The following is a 16384-nucleotide window of genomic DNA, read 5'->3' on the forward strand; positions in this document are numbered from 1 at the left end:
GCTCTGCAGAGTGGAAACAAACATCTCTGCAAAGTGGAAACAAACAGCTTTGAAAAAGCAGGAACAAACAGCTCTGTGGCCTGTGCAGGGAATCAGACAGCACATACCCAGCCCAAAAAATAATGGAGCCTTCTCCCTCTTTGCTGAGACCAGGAGGCAGCAGCAATCACCATCCTGGCTCGCCTGAGACCCATGTGCACATAGTAGTGACCCCAGGCTGGACTGTCACAGGGACAGCTCCCCCCAGCCAGTGTATTGCTCCTTCCTTTCTGGGGCTGAGAGGGCTTTTCCCCTTGCGCTTTTGTGCCCATTTCCAGTGTTATTGCAAACTGTTCATACCCCAAACTAGCATGAGAGCTCCTGTCTTATTCCATGCTACTCTTTTTATTTATTCATTTATACACTGATTCATAGAATGAGCACAGAGCAGGAGGCTACATCTGTCAAGGGAGGAAGGCTTTTGTGTGGCTAATCCTCCAGGAGGCAGCTCCTGAACAGCTGCTGCACATGTCACTCCTGGAGTCACTCTGGTTTCTTTTTCCTTTTGCAAACATCAGACTTCCACGAGTTGTTGCTCTCCTGAGGCAGCAGAAGAAAAATGTTTTCCTGTGAGATGTCCTGAGTCAAAGTCTGTGTTAAGCTGGAGCAGCTCAAGGGTTCACATCAGCATCGCTGATGCCACCGAGCACCATCTTTCTGCTGCAACATCAAGGGCAGGGCTGGGCTGACAGCCAGGTCACTCTAAAGGTGCAGGTCACCTTTTCACTCCAGCTGCTTCCTTCTGAAACACATTGAGCTTGGTCTGGCACAAATGCCATTCTCCTCAAGGTCTTGCCAACCAGTCTGAGCCAAAAAGAGGGTGGGAGTGGGTGGATTTTAAGGGACAGCATGTGGGGGAAATCATCTGCAAGTGCTGAAGGAAAAAAAAGGAGCTGCACAATCCCACACGTGTTGTGAACTGCACTGTTTACTACTTTCTCTGCAGTAACTCTTGGCAATGTACTTCAGTTCATCTTCCTTGTGAACACTTCTGCTATTGCTGGGCTATTTTAATCTGTATTTAAGAGTTCTGTTCTAAATGGCCGAAGATTTCCCTGCTCTAGAATAACCAACACCTTCCTTTGATTGTCTGTATTTGCTGCATGTAGAAGAAAAGGATCCTCAGAAGTACAAATAATCTTTTTCTATTTTGTGCATCTGTCGTAGCACAATATATGACTCCTCAGAATCAGGTGAGAAACCCCAAACTCAAAAAAACCCACCACCTGAATTGCAGTTTTGTGTTTGAACCCAGAGTCATCAGGAGACTTTCCTGGTGCTGGGCCAGAGGTGTACAGCTGGCCTTGGTCTCTCAACACGGGCAGGAGCATGCTGAGTCCCCTCCTGATGCTGCTGCAGGATCTTTTCCTCAAGAAAAGGCTTCTGACACTCCAAGCAGCTCCACAAGTCTGTTCTTCTGATGGTTTGTACACAAATGGCGACACTGGCAAATGTGATGCCCATCTACAAGAAGGGCTAGAAGGAGAACATGGGGAACTCCAGATGTGTCAGTCAGACCTCAGTGCTGGGGAAGGTCATGGAGCAGATCATCTTAAGTGCCAATATGTAGCATGTGCCAGGCAAGCAGGTGATCAGGCCCAGTCAGCATAGGTTCATGAAGGGCAGGTTGGGCTTGACCAACCTGGTGTCCTTCTGTGACAAGATGACCTATTCAGTGGATGAAGGAAGGGCTGTGGCTCTTGTTTATCTGGACTTCAGTAAAACCTTTGACACCATTTCCCTCCTGGAGAAACTGGCTGCTGAAATTGGCGAAGGAGGCAGGGAAAGGGGCAAGCGTCATCTAATGAGTTCTGGTAACAAGGAAAGGAGGCCCCTGGGTCCTTGTGTGAATGAAGCCAAACTCATGTCACCAGCCTACCTGTGGGTACCTCCTCCCTGCCTATCTCCCTCTCATCCAACAATTCCAGCAAAAGAGGACTGATTTATCTGCTCCTTCAAACCATAGGCTGAACGAAAAATTCACACATTTGGAAAGCAGAAAAGAGCAAACCCTGGCTAGCACAGGTCCCCAGCTGGCAGGGGTAGCTGGTTCCAAGCACAGTGGGTCACATGCACTGGAAGCAATTTCCAGCAGCTGGATGACTCCAGGCGTCCTCCCAGCGAGGCCAGGGCTCCTGGGGCTCAGGGCTGGGGTGCAGCTGGGAAAGCACAGGCACAGCTTGTTTGGAAGCCTGCAGGAAGCCTTTTCTGCTGCTTCCCACACCTCTGCAGAGAGAGGCTGTGCTGCTCCTGAGATCTGATGGGCTGCCAGCCCTTGCTTTGTCTGGGGCTTGGGCAAGGCACAGGCTGCTGGGTCCTTAATCTTCCATGTTTTGTGCATCCACGGGGACTGTAAAATGCCACTCACTTACCCTTTAGCCTTGCTAGCTCAAAGACATTAAGAGCTTCATGAGCCAGATCTTTGGCTGACATAAATCACTGTTGGTCCATGGACTTTTGTGAAATTTCCAGCTTGCACCATCCTGAGGCTTGGCTCTGCATTCAGATCAGCATAGAGAAGGCATTCTGACATGGATGTGTCAGGTCAGAGCATTGTGCCCAGAAAAAAACACCCCAAGATGGCAGGACATGGGATGAAATGAAAGATCTCTGGCAGGCTGCCTTTGACTAAGACTTTCCCAGCTTCTCTTGCAGAGGAAGGAGGCTTTTTGGAGCAGGACATGGCCACATAATCCTTGTTACATCACTGACTCAGTTAAAAAACAGTTCTGCACTGTTAGTGCAGATGAAACTTCCAATCACTGAGATGTGCAGATATGGTGTAGGTTAGGACTGAATTTCGACTGTGTATTTATTTCACACCCTTCCCTTTGTAAAAAGCTCTTTTCAGTCCTCCTATTACAACTCTCTGACAGAGCCACTTCATCTGACTTTTATTTGCACTGAGAGCAAAACATTGGGAAAAAAAACCCCAATATTGTAACACCAGTAGATACTCAATATTTAATTTGTTTGGGGCTTAATCTATGACACCAGCCCGCACAGGGGGAATGATGACAGCAATCAGCACCTCTCAGGTGTTTCTTGCTGTAGGAAACAGCACCTGTTTAAAGCCAGGGCTGTTCAGAAGCCTGCAGCAAGAAAAGCACAAATAATTGGTTTGATCTGGCAGTGGTGGGACTGGGTTGTGGGCCAGTTTGACAGCACTTGATAGTTCTTCATGGAATCCTGTCATTACAACAAGCAGTTCAGCAAGGGAAATCTGCCTGTTAGAAGTGACAAGGAGAAGATGGATGTTAAAGATACCAACTTTGCCAGCTTTCCACTGGCATGACTGATGCAGGATTCTTCTTGTATTTAATCACGCGTGAACAAGAAAGATGCTGACTGAGAGACGGAGGCTCAGCCAGCATAACAAACACCATGCCCCTTACCCTGTGTGCTTTGCTCACCTCTCAGTGGTTCTCAAGCTGCCTGGACTCTCCTGAGCAGTATGCCAGCCCCTGTACCCACAGCAAAACAGAGCTCCTGTGACAGAAGCTGGCAGTAAGCTGTGCTTCCCTAGCACCCACAGCACCCCAGCTCCTGCCAGAAGAAGATATTTCTCCTTTAAATCTTTCTTCAGCAGCCCCTGTGAACCACAGATGCAGCTGGTTCCACCTGGCAGCTCAGAGGGCTTCCTACTGCTGAAGGACAGGGCCCTGTGGTTTGGTGGGAAGGGCACTCACTGTGCTGCCAGGAAATGCACACAGGTATGGTGCAGATCTGTAAGGATCATCGCCCCCCTTGCACCTCTGCTCCTGTGCACGAGCTGTGCCCTGCAATGCCAGTGCTGAGGGCATTCCTGCCAAGGGGGGTTCCTGAAGCACCCCTACCTCTGTGCTATCTCAGCAGCATGAGGAGCTCTCATCAGACTGCTGGAGAGCAGGGTGGGGATGGTTGAGAGGGAAATGTCAGTAAGATGGTTAACCCAAAAGATGAGTTACCACGGGGAAACAAAAAGAGCACCTTGGGAACCAGTGGAAGGGCTCCAGGTAAATCCTCCATATAGCCCCAGGAAGTGTTCACAAGGCCGTGCCAGTGACAAACCCACAGTGACTCACAAGCCAGTCACTGGGCACCTGATGGAGTGTTTCTGGGGGGATTTTTGCCTTGGTGAATAATTCGCTCTCTGACCACTTCCCTCACAAGCCAGAGCTGTCAGGTTCTGGAAGAAAATGTTTGTTTAAGGCACAGGGCACCTCTGAACTGCATTTTGTCTCCTCACAGTTGGACAGCCTTATTGACTCACTGCTCCTGTGGCTGACGCTGTGCTGGGAGACAGGCTTTGGAGGGCTCCAGCTCATGTTTTGGCTAGTAAAACACAGCGTAACACTTTAGGGGGAGAAGCCCAAGTCTGGCCCTAAGCTAAAGCCTCCTGGGGTCTCTGGTGCTCCGAAGTCCCATTGTCTTGAGCTCCCACGCAAGGCAGCGGCGAATGTGGTCTACTCTAAATGAAAGCAAGACTGCTAAAGAAAGAGAGCACACAAAGAGTTAAAAAGAGAAAAAACCTGTTTTATTTCAGTTCCTCTTCATTGCTCAGGGAGAAAAACTCCAGAAAGGAGACAAAGACATAGAGGCTGGACATTTATTTTTAACTTACATTTTTGGTTTATGCAGCTTGTCACACGACTACCATTTCTCTTCACATAACATTCATGTGTCTTTATAGCCTTCAGATAATATTTTAAGATTATTAAGCATGTCTGAACTTCCTGTGAAAATCTGAAGCCCCAGATGGAAAAATCTGAAATATTCTTGCAGCATAAAGTGACGATTTCTGCAGTGCCTCATGTTCACTGTGAAGGATCCAGCTTATGCTTCAAACCAAATGTCTGCTCTATATTTAGTGTTGCAGAGTGCATTGTAAATCAGGACATGGTGGTGGTTACCTACAGCAACAGTTGGAAACTCTGGTGGCCGCTTTCTAGCCCACGGAAAACGGCTCACACGCAGGGCTGCAGCATGGACTGCACCAGCTTTTAGGTGGCTGCTGACGGAGACAGACGTTCAACATTCAGCACCCCGGCAAAGAACCGCAACATTTATTGAAAAATTCAAATAAAATAATAATAAAAGAGTTCTCAGAGGGTTGCCGGTGAAGTCTCCTCAGAAGCTGGCTGACACACACTGAGTTGTGGGCAGGTTGAGTGCCACATCTCAGCGAGGGAGAGGCTTGAAGGAAGGTGAAGGGCATGTCTGCCCTCTCGCAGCACTGAGAACCCCCGGTTGTGTTGTGCTCCGCCGTTTTCTTTGTTGTTCCTGGCGTTTCGCGATCAGCCCGGGCAGCTCCTACACAACTTTGCCCAACACAGGCTGAGCCCCGGCAGCACAGGGGCCGCTTCTGCTGCCCGGTGGCGGTTCCACGGATGGGCTTTACCCATCCAGGGAGCCCCTGCCCTGCGGGCCGGCACGGTGACCCTCCGCTCTCCGGAGGGCACCGGGTCACACCGAGAGCAGCCGTCCTTGCCCGCCGCCATACGGCCTCATCGCCGAGAACGGGGACGGCAGGAGCTCTCGCCGGGCCCGGCGGCCGGGGACGCGAACTCCGGGTCACGGCGGGCCGCCGCCCGCTTGGGAGGCGCCTGCAGGGGAGCGGGGCGGGGGGACGCCGCGGGGTCGCCATTGCTGGGGCGGCGAACAGCCGGTGGAGCCGGGCAGCGAGGGAGGCGGTCCGCGCTACACAGGCGCAGAGGGGCGCGCCGAGCCCGCCCGGCCCCGGCCCCCGCCTCAGGCACCGCAGCTGACGGGCGGGGAGGGCCGGGCCGGGCCGGGCTGAACCGCGGCGGCGAGAGAGGGGCGGCCATTTAGCACCGCCCGCGCCCGCTGAGCGGCAGGACAGCAGCGCCGGGCCCCCGCGTACCCTCATTCGCCGCCTCCCGCCGCCCCGAGGCTCTATGGCAAGGCCGGTGCCCTGGGGCCGCTTCGCCCCGCACGGCCCGGCGCCGCCGCCGTCACTGCTGCTGGTGGTCGTGGTGCTGGTGCTGCCGCCGCTCGCCGCCGCCGCCCCAGCCCCGGAGGGGCCGTCGTGCCATGGCGCTTTCGACATGTACTTCGTGCTGGACAAGTAAGGGCAGCGCGGGCGGGCCGGGCCGTCGCGCGCACATCACCGCCGCCGTGCTCCGGCCGAGGCTTTTGTTCCAGCCGCGCGCGCGCTGCGGCCGTTACCCGCGGACCGGTGCAGGGGGTTGCGCGCGTCGCGGCCGTTACACTCGGAACGCACGCGCTCGCGTCCGCGGATCCTCCGTGGGAGAAAGTTTGGGGCTCTCGCCGTGGCCTCGCAGGCTCGATCCCCGCGACTCCGCGAAGCGGTGCGGTTCTCGGTAAGCGAGGCTGTGTTTCCTGAGCGGGAGCGCACGGCTGAGCATTTCCAAGGCAGCCTGAGCGGCGGCGGCGGCCGCCCTTGTCCCCGGCAGCTGGTCCCAGTTCCGTGGGGAAGTTTGGCCGTGCGGATCGCCCTCGGCGCGCCCCGCCACTGCGGGAGGAGCAAGGGCTTGGCCGCGGTGCAGAGCCGCCGCTGCCGGGCCTCGCCGCTGGGTTGTTTGTGTGCTTTTTCCCGGCGGGGTGCTGCTTAATGCGTGCGTTTGGCCGTGCCTCGGCTCCGCATCGTGACCAAAATCCCACGCGAGTACCGCCGTGAGCCCGGGCGGCGGTAACCGGACAGCATCAGCGAGGCAAACGCTGCCTTTTCTGACTTCTCATAGAAACAGCCACGCTTCCATGCCGGCTTCCTGAACGAAGGCCTACTAATCTGCTGTTCGTTTTTTTTTTTTCAGGTCTGGGAGTGTGGCACAGAACTGGCATGAAATATTTGATTTTGTAAATCAGCTGACAGAAAGATTTGTGAGGTGCGTTCTGTGACCTCTGTAATGCTGGGATGTGTTGGGAAAACTCTCCTGCTTGTATAAGCTTGGGAGGGATGTTTCATAAATATAAGAGTTTGGCTTCTGGTGCCCTCATTGCTGGAAAATTCATTAATTTTCTCACATTTGGAGCTCGGTAAACAGGTGGTTAGAGGCGGTTTTAAAATCCTTCAGTTCTAGAATTACTCTTGGATCTAATTTGTTGATTTTTTTTAAACCTTTTTTTCCCTGCGAGCCAGCACGTGCCTCGTTTCTGACGGAGTGCTCCTTGGGTGTTGGGTTGGGAGATCTGTGTACAGAAGGGCAATCTGAATACGTCTGCATAGGTGTAGATATATGGTACAGATCCAAAGGGAGGGAGCACTTGTCAGGCTCAAGGGTAGGGGAAGTTTGTGTCAAGAGTACTATTGTTGTACGTAAATGTACTCGACGTTGTAACTGACTAGCAGCATTCTCTGGCAAGGGTTGCTGCCACGGGAACAGCTGTTGTAAATACTGGCTAACTGTACAAACAGCTGAGGATGACTGATGCAGCATTTTGCTTTAAAAACAAAAGGAAACGCCCCAAAGACGCAGATGCAGGATGTTGTTGTAGTTTTTGCTGAGGAAAATGGAGTGCAGTGGGCAGTGATAATGATCTGGGCTTGCTAATAAAGGGAGACAATTAGGCTTGCGTAATTAAGTATTGCTTACATTCATCTTGTAAGAAGCAAATCCTCTGTAAAGCCCCACATTTGCCCCCACTGAGCGGGTGGTGCTTGTTCAGTGTAGATCTCTCAGTTCATCATCTTGTACAGCCACCTGCTGTGCCCTGACTGCAGTATCCCAAGTGCAGCTACTGAGCTGGCAAGTGATGGTGCTGACCTCCCCAGCAGAGCAGGAGCAGTTACAGTGCAGAGCCAGACAGCCCTACCACCAGCACCTCACTTGATGAGCACCCAGCCCTGTGTGACACAAACCCCTTGAAGCACAGCAGTGGTTGGGTTCCTGTGGGACCATCTCCCCCAGTGTTTCCCTGGTGGGGCTGCAGAGCGTGCCTCAGGGCTGGTGAGGCTTTGTCCTGCCTTCAGGCCTCAGTACACTTTCAGAACAGGGCATGGAATCATTTTCACCTTGCCCTTTCTTGATTAAAAAGAGGAGTTATGGGAAGAAGGCAAAGAACCCACTGGTAGTGGTTACCTTCGGTCCTCACCTGAAGAACAAATTCATGGTGCAGCTGCTCTCCAGTTTGTCTCATTAGTAATGGCCATGTTTGCAGTGCTGGTGGTCTTGGTTCTGAAGGGCCTGTGCTTGGCAGGGCTGTCAGGTCTGACAGGTGCCTTCATGAGGTCCTCCTCCATCGTCATGGTGTCTGAGGGCTGGGCGAATGGAACAGAAAGGAGCTATCTTAGGAAGAGGACAGTCTTGGGGTTGTCCTGAAGACCAGTTAACTGAACTGTAACTGAGTGTTGCCTCTTGAATAGGGAAGTCTCACCTTACTTGGACTAGGCAATGACATAATTGACCAGGGACTGGGATTGCAAGTACTTGGGTTTTGTTTAGCAACTGCTTATGGCAACTAAGAAGATTCATAAACCTGTGGTTTAGATTATAATTTGATTTAGAGCCTCTCAGAGATCAAAGCCTTAATGGATAGACTGCAAGACTGGATCTGAAATCACAGCTCTGTGCATTTTAAGTTGCATCACTGACAGAAGTGAAATGAAAATGCAAATGTGTGGTCATTCATCTTTACAAGTGTTATGTCTTTATCAACATTAATCCATTAATTAATGCTGATACACATAGACTGAGTTACAAAACTACTGAATGGATTGAAATTGTCAGCAGCGGAAGTTAGAAACAGGTAGGGGAGATGCTGTTACAACCTACCTTAGAAAAGTTACTCTTCAGGGCTTTCAGAGCATCAGTTCCTACATATTTTCCACTGATAGTTGGCTATGATTCCTGGTAATCTTGTTGGAAGAGACAGGTGGAGGTGGGCTTCTTAAAAAATAAGCTCAATGAAATTAGTTCATGCAGTGTTGCTTTTTATAATGATGCTTTTCCTGGAAACTTTTGTGGAAGTTTGTCTTAAGTGTCACAGCTCAGGTGACACTGAAACTAAACCCTATTGTTTGGGAAGTTTTTGTCCTGCTGCTGTTTTGGAGATGGATCAGTCCAAGGCACGATTTGTTTGACTTTGAAATTGATGTGAAACTGACTTGTAAATGTGTCCCTGTTTAATACCCCAGGGCTTGACTGACCATGACATTATGAAAGGATGTTACCTTCTGTCCATTGGTGGATCACCACCTACAGAGCTCACCTTCAGTTGGGTTGCATGGAATCTTCACTGTTCAGCTTAGCATGCCTCGATCTGGAGTCTCATCAGGCAGGAAAGAATAATTGTGGATAGTGAGGAGATGGGCAGAAAGCTTTAGTTAGTCTCTCTGTAGTGCAGGGGAAGCTTGAGGATAAAGATGATACTGATGGAGCATGAGTGAGTGAATGAAATGCTGTGTGTGTATGTGTACATTTATCTTCATTTATCTAAAATATTTTTTTCTCTTTTCCCTTTTTAAAAGCCCGAAGATGAGATTATCCTTTATTGTGTTTTCCACCCAGGCACACATCATTATGCCATTAACTGGAGACAGGTTAGTGCACTGCTTTTTTAATTCTCCCTCTCCCTCCTCCCCCTGAAGGCTCTCATTCAATCAGAGGAAGAGCAGCTAGTACTGAACAATGACTGATACCCTAAGCCAGCCACAAAGCCTCTGTGCAGGGCTGGATTTAATTTTGTGAGCATATCAGTGCACAGCCTGGTGAAAAAGGAAGGAGCAGAGCTGGTGGGAAAGAAATTCTTGCTGTGAACTCTGCCGCTGCTTTGCAGAACAGCTACAGGTCATGTTTTCATCTCTGCATGACTGCTTCTTCTTGGTACAGCAGTAGAAATGAGTCTTGCTTGGGTAAAGCAGCATTTCTAGATGTCTTCAGTGTTTTTCCCTGTCTAGGTAAAGCATACAATGGTAAATTGGAGTTTTATCAAAATCTCATACAAGGTGGGTATTTCATTTTGCATTTTAAAATCACAACTTCAAAGTCTGGCAGTGGGGTTGGTGCCCCTGGAAGGGTGCAAGGTATCCTGTCACTGTGTGCTGGATGGATGTGCCTGAACTCTTCCTTTCACCTGGTGTTTTCAGAGGCAATGGAATTCAAGGCTGCCCACCGATTTCTAAAGGATAGACGAAGGCACATAGGAGGAAAAAACAGATAGAGGAGATTGTTTGCAGAATTAGCTACTGAAATCAGTGGGGCTGGAAAATGATGTTATGGAACCAGTGCTTTCAGCAGAGGACAGCTGCAGTGTAATGGGAGTCCTTCTGTGTCCCTTCAGCCTTGTCAAAACCAACAAGACCTCCTTTCTCCCATGTCTCCAGAATCCATCTGCGCTGCCCAACTTGTTGGATCTTGATCATGTGGATTAACCATTGGGTGGAGGCAAGGCAGTCTTTCCTTTCTGCCTTTAGCAGAGTCAGTACAAAATGTAGTCTGCCATAGGCAGTGACTGTACCTTCTGTGGGGTTGAGTTGTTCTGTTTTTAAAAATAATAAGTAATAGCAAGTACAAGACTGGCTGAGGAGACCTGCCATTGGCGGCAGATAAGTGCTTCAGGCTGTACATACTGACAGCCTAGAAGCAGGGTGCCTGAAGACCCCATTCTGACCTTTCCTGCTTTAGCATTTCAAATGTGGTCTGGTTTGAGAAGGCCACATTTTCACTTCCCCCCCACCTGGGCTCAGATACTGAGCTGCTCTCTGCAGGGAGACACAGGGTTATAAGCCATTTTTGCAGATGGCTTGAGAGAGGTCAGGAGAGGACACTTAAGCCTGTTCTGAGGACTGCTGAAGTCAATAAGGTCCTTTCTCTTGCTTTCAGTAGGCTCTTAGTCCCTCTCAGTGGCTTATTCCTTATCAAACACAGAGAACCAGCTCTGATAGTGTACAGACATTTGGAATGCTTGGGCAGAACTCCAGAACCCTGCCATGGAAACACAAGTGCCTGTGTGTAAGCCATGGAAAGAACTGTGCTTTTCTCAGAAGCATGTTCTTGAGTCTGAATAAGTTCCTTTGTGGGACTTGACTTTAATGCAAGGTTTGATGATGCTTCTGTGAGTGTGGCAGGGGAAGGAAAACGCTACCCTAATTGTCTAGGAGAAATTATAAGGAGAATGAAGAGACATTAGTAACTGTGACTATATGTATGTAGGTAAGAGTTGGAACAGCTGTCCTTTTAAGTATTAAGACGTTTTCCTCTGCCAGTTTCTTTAGGAAGTCTAACTTGCAGTTTTGGAGGTGGCTGTATATGTGTGTGTGTTATGGGATATTATGGCCTTGGGTTTTTCATGTGTACTTTGAACTTGCAGGGATGTTTTTCCACTTGCTTATTCACAAACATCAGGAAACCACAATTCATTCCAGCAGTTAGTTCAAGTAGTGAAGTCTTTTTAGTTTTGAAAGCCTTAGGCTTCTGATTGTGCAAAGTTCTTGCTGGTTTTTACTGCATAATAAAGCTGTGGATATAAAGAAACCCACAGCATAGTGCCCCAGACCCAGATTACCAGACATTAATGACTAGGAACAGGGCTGTGTGAGTAACTCTGCAAACAGAAGTTGCTGATGGCTACAGTGCACACAAAGCTGTCATAAATACATACAATAAAAATAGCATCCAGATGGAAAAGTCTTCTCCCAGTGGTCACATCCCATTTTAGAGATGCATGTTTCCCCTGGGAAACTGCACACTAAGGGGTAAAGATTTGAGGTGACTCTACTTGGTGAAACTCCTGTTGGAGCTAAAGACTGTTATTGAAGGTGGGGAAAAATAGGACACTTGAGTACCTTGTACACAACCAACTGTGCCTTACTGTACTTGTCTACAGTCTGGTGGGGCCAAACTTACTCCTCTGCTGCACAGCCACATAGTCTAGCAAGGCAGTTAGGCCTTCTGAGCCTTGTGAGCTGACCCTGTGCCTTGGTTCAAGGAGCTCCAAAACAGAGCCATCTGCAGAGCTTGTTCTGCTGAGCATATAAAGTACAGCAGAGTCAGCCACTTGTGAAGCCTGTGCAAGAGGCCTGAAGTTTGAAGCAGAATCATCATAGTGGTACTGAGCCCTCTGTAGTGCTCCAGAGGTGTGGAAGACAGGAACCTCCTCCACATGGTGCACCAGAGGAGGCTGATGTGCAGGGTTTGCTTTCACCAGTAGGACATCTCTGCTTGTCAGGGATGCACCATCCCTCTGCTTGTTAAGGAGCACTTCCCCCCAGCTGTGTTTCACTAAGGAGTTTGTTTTCCTGTTTCTCTACTTCCTTCTTAGCAGTAAAACCAAGCAGGGGTTTTGTTTGCCTTTGCTGGAGATGAGGTAGGCTGCCAAGCAGACATGTGGCCCATCCCTGACAACAAACTCATGCTCTTTGGGAATTGTAGTTCTCCTGCTGAAAATAATGAGAAATGATCCAAGATTCCAGCACTAATCCTAAACAGTGATGAAAACAGTACCTGTTGAGTTGCCGAAATAAAAGCTTGCAGCTTGGAGTAGCAGACTTTATGCAGAGGAACTTCTGCTGTGAGCTGGGATTAGCTTCTTTGGCGTAATTCAGACTCAGAAGGGCAAACAATTCCTTGAAGACCTGAGTGTAGATCTGGATTTGGAGTGTGCTCAGGTGAGGAGAGCTGGCTGCATTTTAATGAATGGTAAAGTGATTTCTTCGGTCATTTGCAAAGCTGGGGTGCTTTCTAACCCCTCTGCTAAATGGTCTGGTTTCAGTTCTCAGTTGAATTCTGCAGTACCTTGCCTTGGGGAGGCACTGGAGGTACAGCACCAGCTCAGCACAGACTTTGGCCTGTGCAGGGAGCAGTATTTGCAGATAGCCCTGTACGGCTGACAGTGGTGTTGGCACAGCCTCCCTCACAGCAAACAGTCCTCTGCAGCTGAGCTATCAAAGGTCCTGCTCTCTGAGGTGGAGCAGAGCAGAGCTCCCCAGAGGTGTAATCTCCTGTGACTCAGCTGGGCTGGGATTACTCCTGCAGCCCCTCTTCATGGACTAAAACAAAAGAACCCATAGAGCAAAGTGGCAGAGATGTTGTCACTGTGGTGGTGTTTGCTGGTTGCTGCTGGAAGAATGCTCTGAAGTAGAAGGCTTAGAAGAAGGAACAGACACAGTGGCTGTTACAGATGAGGTGTGCCTTTTCTGAAAAGCAGAGATGTGATGCAGTGCACATGCTGGGGAAGAGTTTGTACTGCTTCAGCCCAAACAGAGGCTGCAGGTTGCTGATTTTGTTTTGCTTTTCCAGCTCCTTCCCTTGCCTGACTTAAACCATGAAGCCGACAGCCTTGCAGCCTTTACTGCTGTACATGGGGCTGTGCTGCAGTGGTGTCCAGGCACCCAGGCTGAGGTCATGGCAGTCCAGATGAGTTGTAAGACCAGACCTTCTCTGCATTTTTGTGGCAGAAGCTAGATAAAGGAGAGTTTTGAGAGCACTGAGGAGCAGGAATGAGGGCTTCAGTGTGCTATGGCTGGTTGCCTACCTGCTGTCACAATGGTTCAGGCAGACAGGAGCTCCTGTGCCCACCCTCCAAACCAGCTGCCTGCAAGCTTTTAGTGTGATGGGACTGCTGTCTGGTGGGTCTCATTTACTGGGGCCTGAAATCCCGTGTCCACACTGGCTTTGTGGCGTTCAGACCAGGACTCACTTGTATCTGACCAGCTTGGAGCACATGTGGAGCTGCTTCACATCTGGCCAGGCCTGTCTAGTACAGATGTGCCCTGAGGGAAAGAAATAGTGGTTGACTAAATGCAGCTAAAAAACCATGCTGCCAAAGATTTTCCTGGAAGCCCTTGTAGGCAGAGGCCTGGAAACACCAGAGATTTCTGTGTGACCAGGTCAGAAGACCTTTTAGATAAATAAACCCGAGCTGATTGTACAAAAGCTATTTTTGCAGAATGAAATCTGTTTCAGAAAACTGAGGCTTCAGTGGCTGCTTGTTTCTTGGCAGCAGAGCTCTAATGCCTGTGATGTGCTGCCACTCATTCCTGGCGAGCAGCGAGTGCTTGGAATCTGCCTTCATACATAGTCAGTTTCAAGTTGTTTCTATAGATGCTGACTGTAAAATATTTGGATGTAGCAGCCTGTATTACCTTACCTAACTGGTTCTCTTTCATGTAGTCACTGCCACACTTCTCTTTTCCCCTTCCCCAGCTGTACTGGTTGCTCCTGTGATTGGGAGCTTGTTACAGCTATGGATTGTACTTTGGAACAGAGCTTCTAAACATAGAGGAAACCCATCAGTGGAACAACTGACTAGTGGGTGGCACTCAGGCAGAGTGGCATATGCATTCTTTCTCATTTTGTTTGCCCTAAGTAAAGCTTTCATGCAGCCTGCAATGTATTTTCCCTCCCTTTCCTCTCCCCTGCTGGTTTCCTTCCTGTCACCTAAGCTTGTGAACAGTGGTCTGTATATTCTGGCCCAAATGTTGTCCCTGCTTAGTTTTCACTTGTCCTTTCCTAGCACAACTCTCCACAGGCTTCACTGGAACTTTGCTTTCATAAGAATTAAGAACTTGTGAATTGATGCTGTTAGTAAAATCTGTTCACCCTTTTCCCTTGCTGCTGGTGGGGAAACAGTTCCTGTTGTGCTGTCTGCCAGCTTCTCCAGTCTGGGCATAGTTAAGAGAGCATCTTGCCCTCAGGGGTGGATTTATGGAATGGCCTGTGAGAATCATGGCATAGTCTTGTCCTGGTAAATGTAAGTGAACTGTGAGTTGCATAAGTGTGATGGCTTGTCAGAGGTCACACAGAAAGGTAGTGGTAGCCAAAAATTAAACAAGATGTCCTTTATCCTAATCCCTCAGATGCAAGACGTGTCTTGTAAAGCTGCTTTTGCCTTTTGATAGTTATTTTTCAAGGAAGATTTTAGTTACTGCAGTTCTGTGCTACCCTGTTAAGCACATTTTCCTCTGGCCTGTTTAGTGCTGAGGCTGTGCCACTTGGCAGTATCTGCTCTGTCTGAAACATCTCACCTGATCCTATCTCTTTGACTCACTGAGGCCTGTTGAGTTGTTTAGATCTAAAATACCTGTTGCCACAGCACCGCTTCCGGTGTGAGTACTGAACCTTCCTCCATGTGGTATCTCAGCTAAATGTTGTACTTCACATCTCCTTTAGGGCAAACACTGACTTTTCCATCAACAAACTAACCACCTTCCCACTTCAAATCACACTAACAGTCTTTTATCTTTCTGTTTTCAGAGAGAAAATCAAGAAGGGCCTTAAGGATTTGGAGGAGGTCAAACCAGCAGGTGATACATACATACACGAAGGATTAAAACAGGTAGGTTCTACTCATCTTCTTTTCAGCCTTTGGGCAACAACAGCAACAACCTGGAACACAAATGCCTGATTCTGTGCCTTGGTCTGTTATACTGAAATCGTTTTGTTTCTTAAGAGTCCCAAGATTGCCCAGACACTCTGCACAACCCTTGCAGAAGATTAGCCATCACAGAAAACTGCCATATGGTGTTTCCTTGACTTGCTCCTTCACAGTAGAGAGTGGTTCCCTGTCATGAAAGCAGCAGCTGGCACAGCAGACCAATGACATGGGAAATAGCCACACATGACTCTATGGGGCTGGCAGTCTAACAGTGCCTTCCAGAGCAGAATTTACTGCATGGATCAGCATTTTCAAGACAAATGGTCTTAATTCTGGACTGTCTTAATTATGGAGTTTCAATTGCTTGTGCTTTCCTGAGATACGGACAGTTGAAATAAACTTTGTGATTTTACTGGAAGACTCAGGCCCTGAAGGTGAGGAATGAGGTGAAGAACTGGGTTTCACTGCTGTGGATAAAACTTCCATTCCTTCCTTTATGCTTAGGCAATTTGGAGGCTGAAAAGCTTAGCAAAACAGGTTTGTTTACTGCTAAAAGCAGTGACTGGGACTGGGAAATCCTGATGAATGGTTTCCTTGTCAGTGGTGAGCTGAAGGGAAGCAGAGCCTTGTCACGATAGATGGGTTTGGAGAGGAGGCTGAGTGTTGTTCCAGATGCTGTATTTACTACAAGACATATCTTGGTTAAGAGCTGAGGTGTACTTTGAAAATGAAGCTGGATAAATATGTTTTGTTTTCAGGCCAATGTGCAGATTGCGAAGCAAGGAGCCTCAAGGTTTTCTAGTATCATCATTGCTTTGACAGATGGCAAGCTAGATGGTCAGATTCCCTTGTATGCAGAGAAAGAGGTGAGCACTGGGTGAAAAATGTGTGTTACATTCTGAAGAATTTGGGTGTTGCCTGTGGAATGAAAATACATTTATTCCTCTCTTCTATTCTGGGGCAGGCAAGGAGATCTAGAGAGCTGGGTGCTAGAGTTTACTGCGTTGGTGTCCTTGATTTTGTACAAGAACAGGTAAGAATTAGTGTTTTAGATCACTGGGCAGCACCT

The 16384-nt window shown here is 49.0% G+C and overlaps 1 protein-coding gene across 1 annotated transcript in view; it reads left to right on the forward strand.

The window, feature by feature from the left end:
* The first annotated feature begins 6837 nt into the window (after nucleotides 1–6837).
* The window catches only part of ANTXR2 (ANTXR cell adhesion molecule 2), an 80801-nt gene continuing 71254 nt past the window's right edge, over nucleotides 6838–16384 (forward strand). The window contains exons 1-5 of the mRNA XM_054392260.1: nucleotides 6838–6887; nucleotides 9470–9541; nucleotides 15195–15276; nucleotides 16074–16181; nucleotides 16280–16348. Of these exons, the coding sequence (XP_054248235.1) occupies nucleotides 9477–9541; nucleotides 15195–15276; nucleotides 16074–16181; nucleotides 16280–16348 (324 nt within the window). The 5' untranslated portion in view covers nucleotides 6838–6887; nucleotides 9470–9476. The remainder of the gene's footprint in view (nucleotides 6888–9469; nucleotides 9542–15194; nucleotides 15277–16073; nucleotides 16182–16279; nucleotides 16349–16384) is intronic.

Source organism: Indicator indicator, chromosome 25 (assembly GCF_027791375.1).
Source record: "Indicator indicator isolate 239-I01 chromosome 25, UM_Iind_1.1, whole genome shotgun sequence".
NCBI lineage: Eukaryota > Metazoa > Chordata > Aves > Piciformes > Indicatoridae > Indicator > Indicator indicator.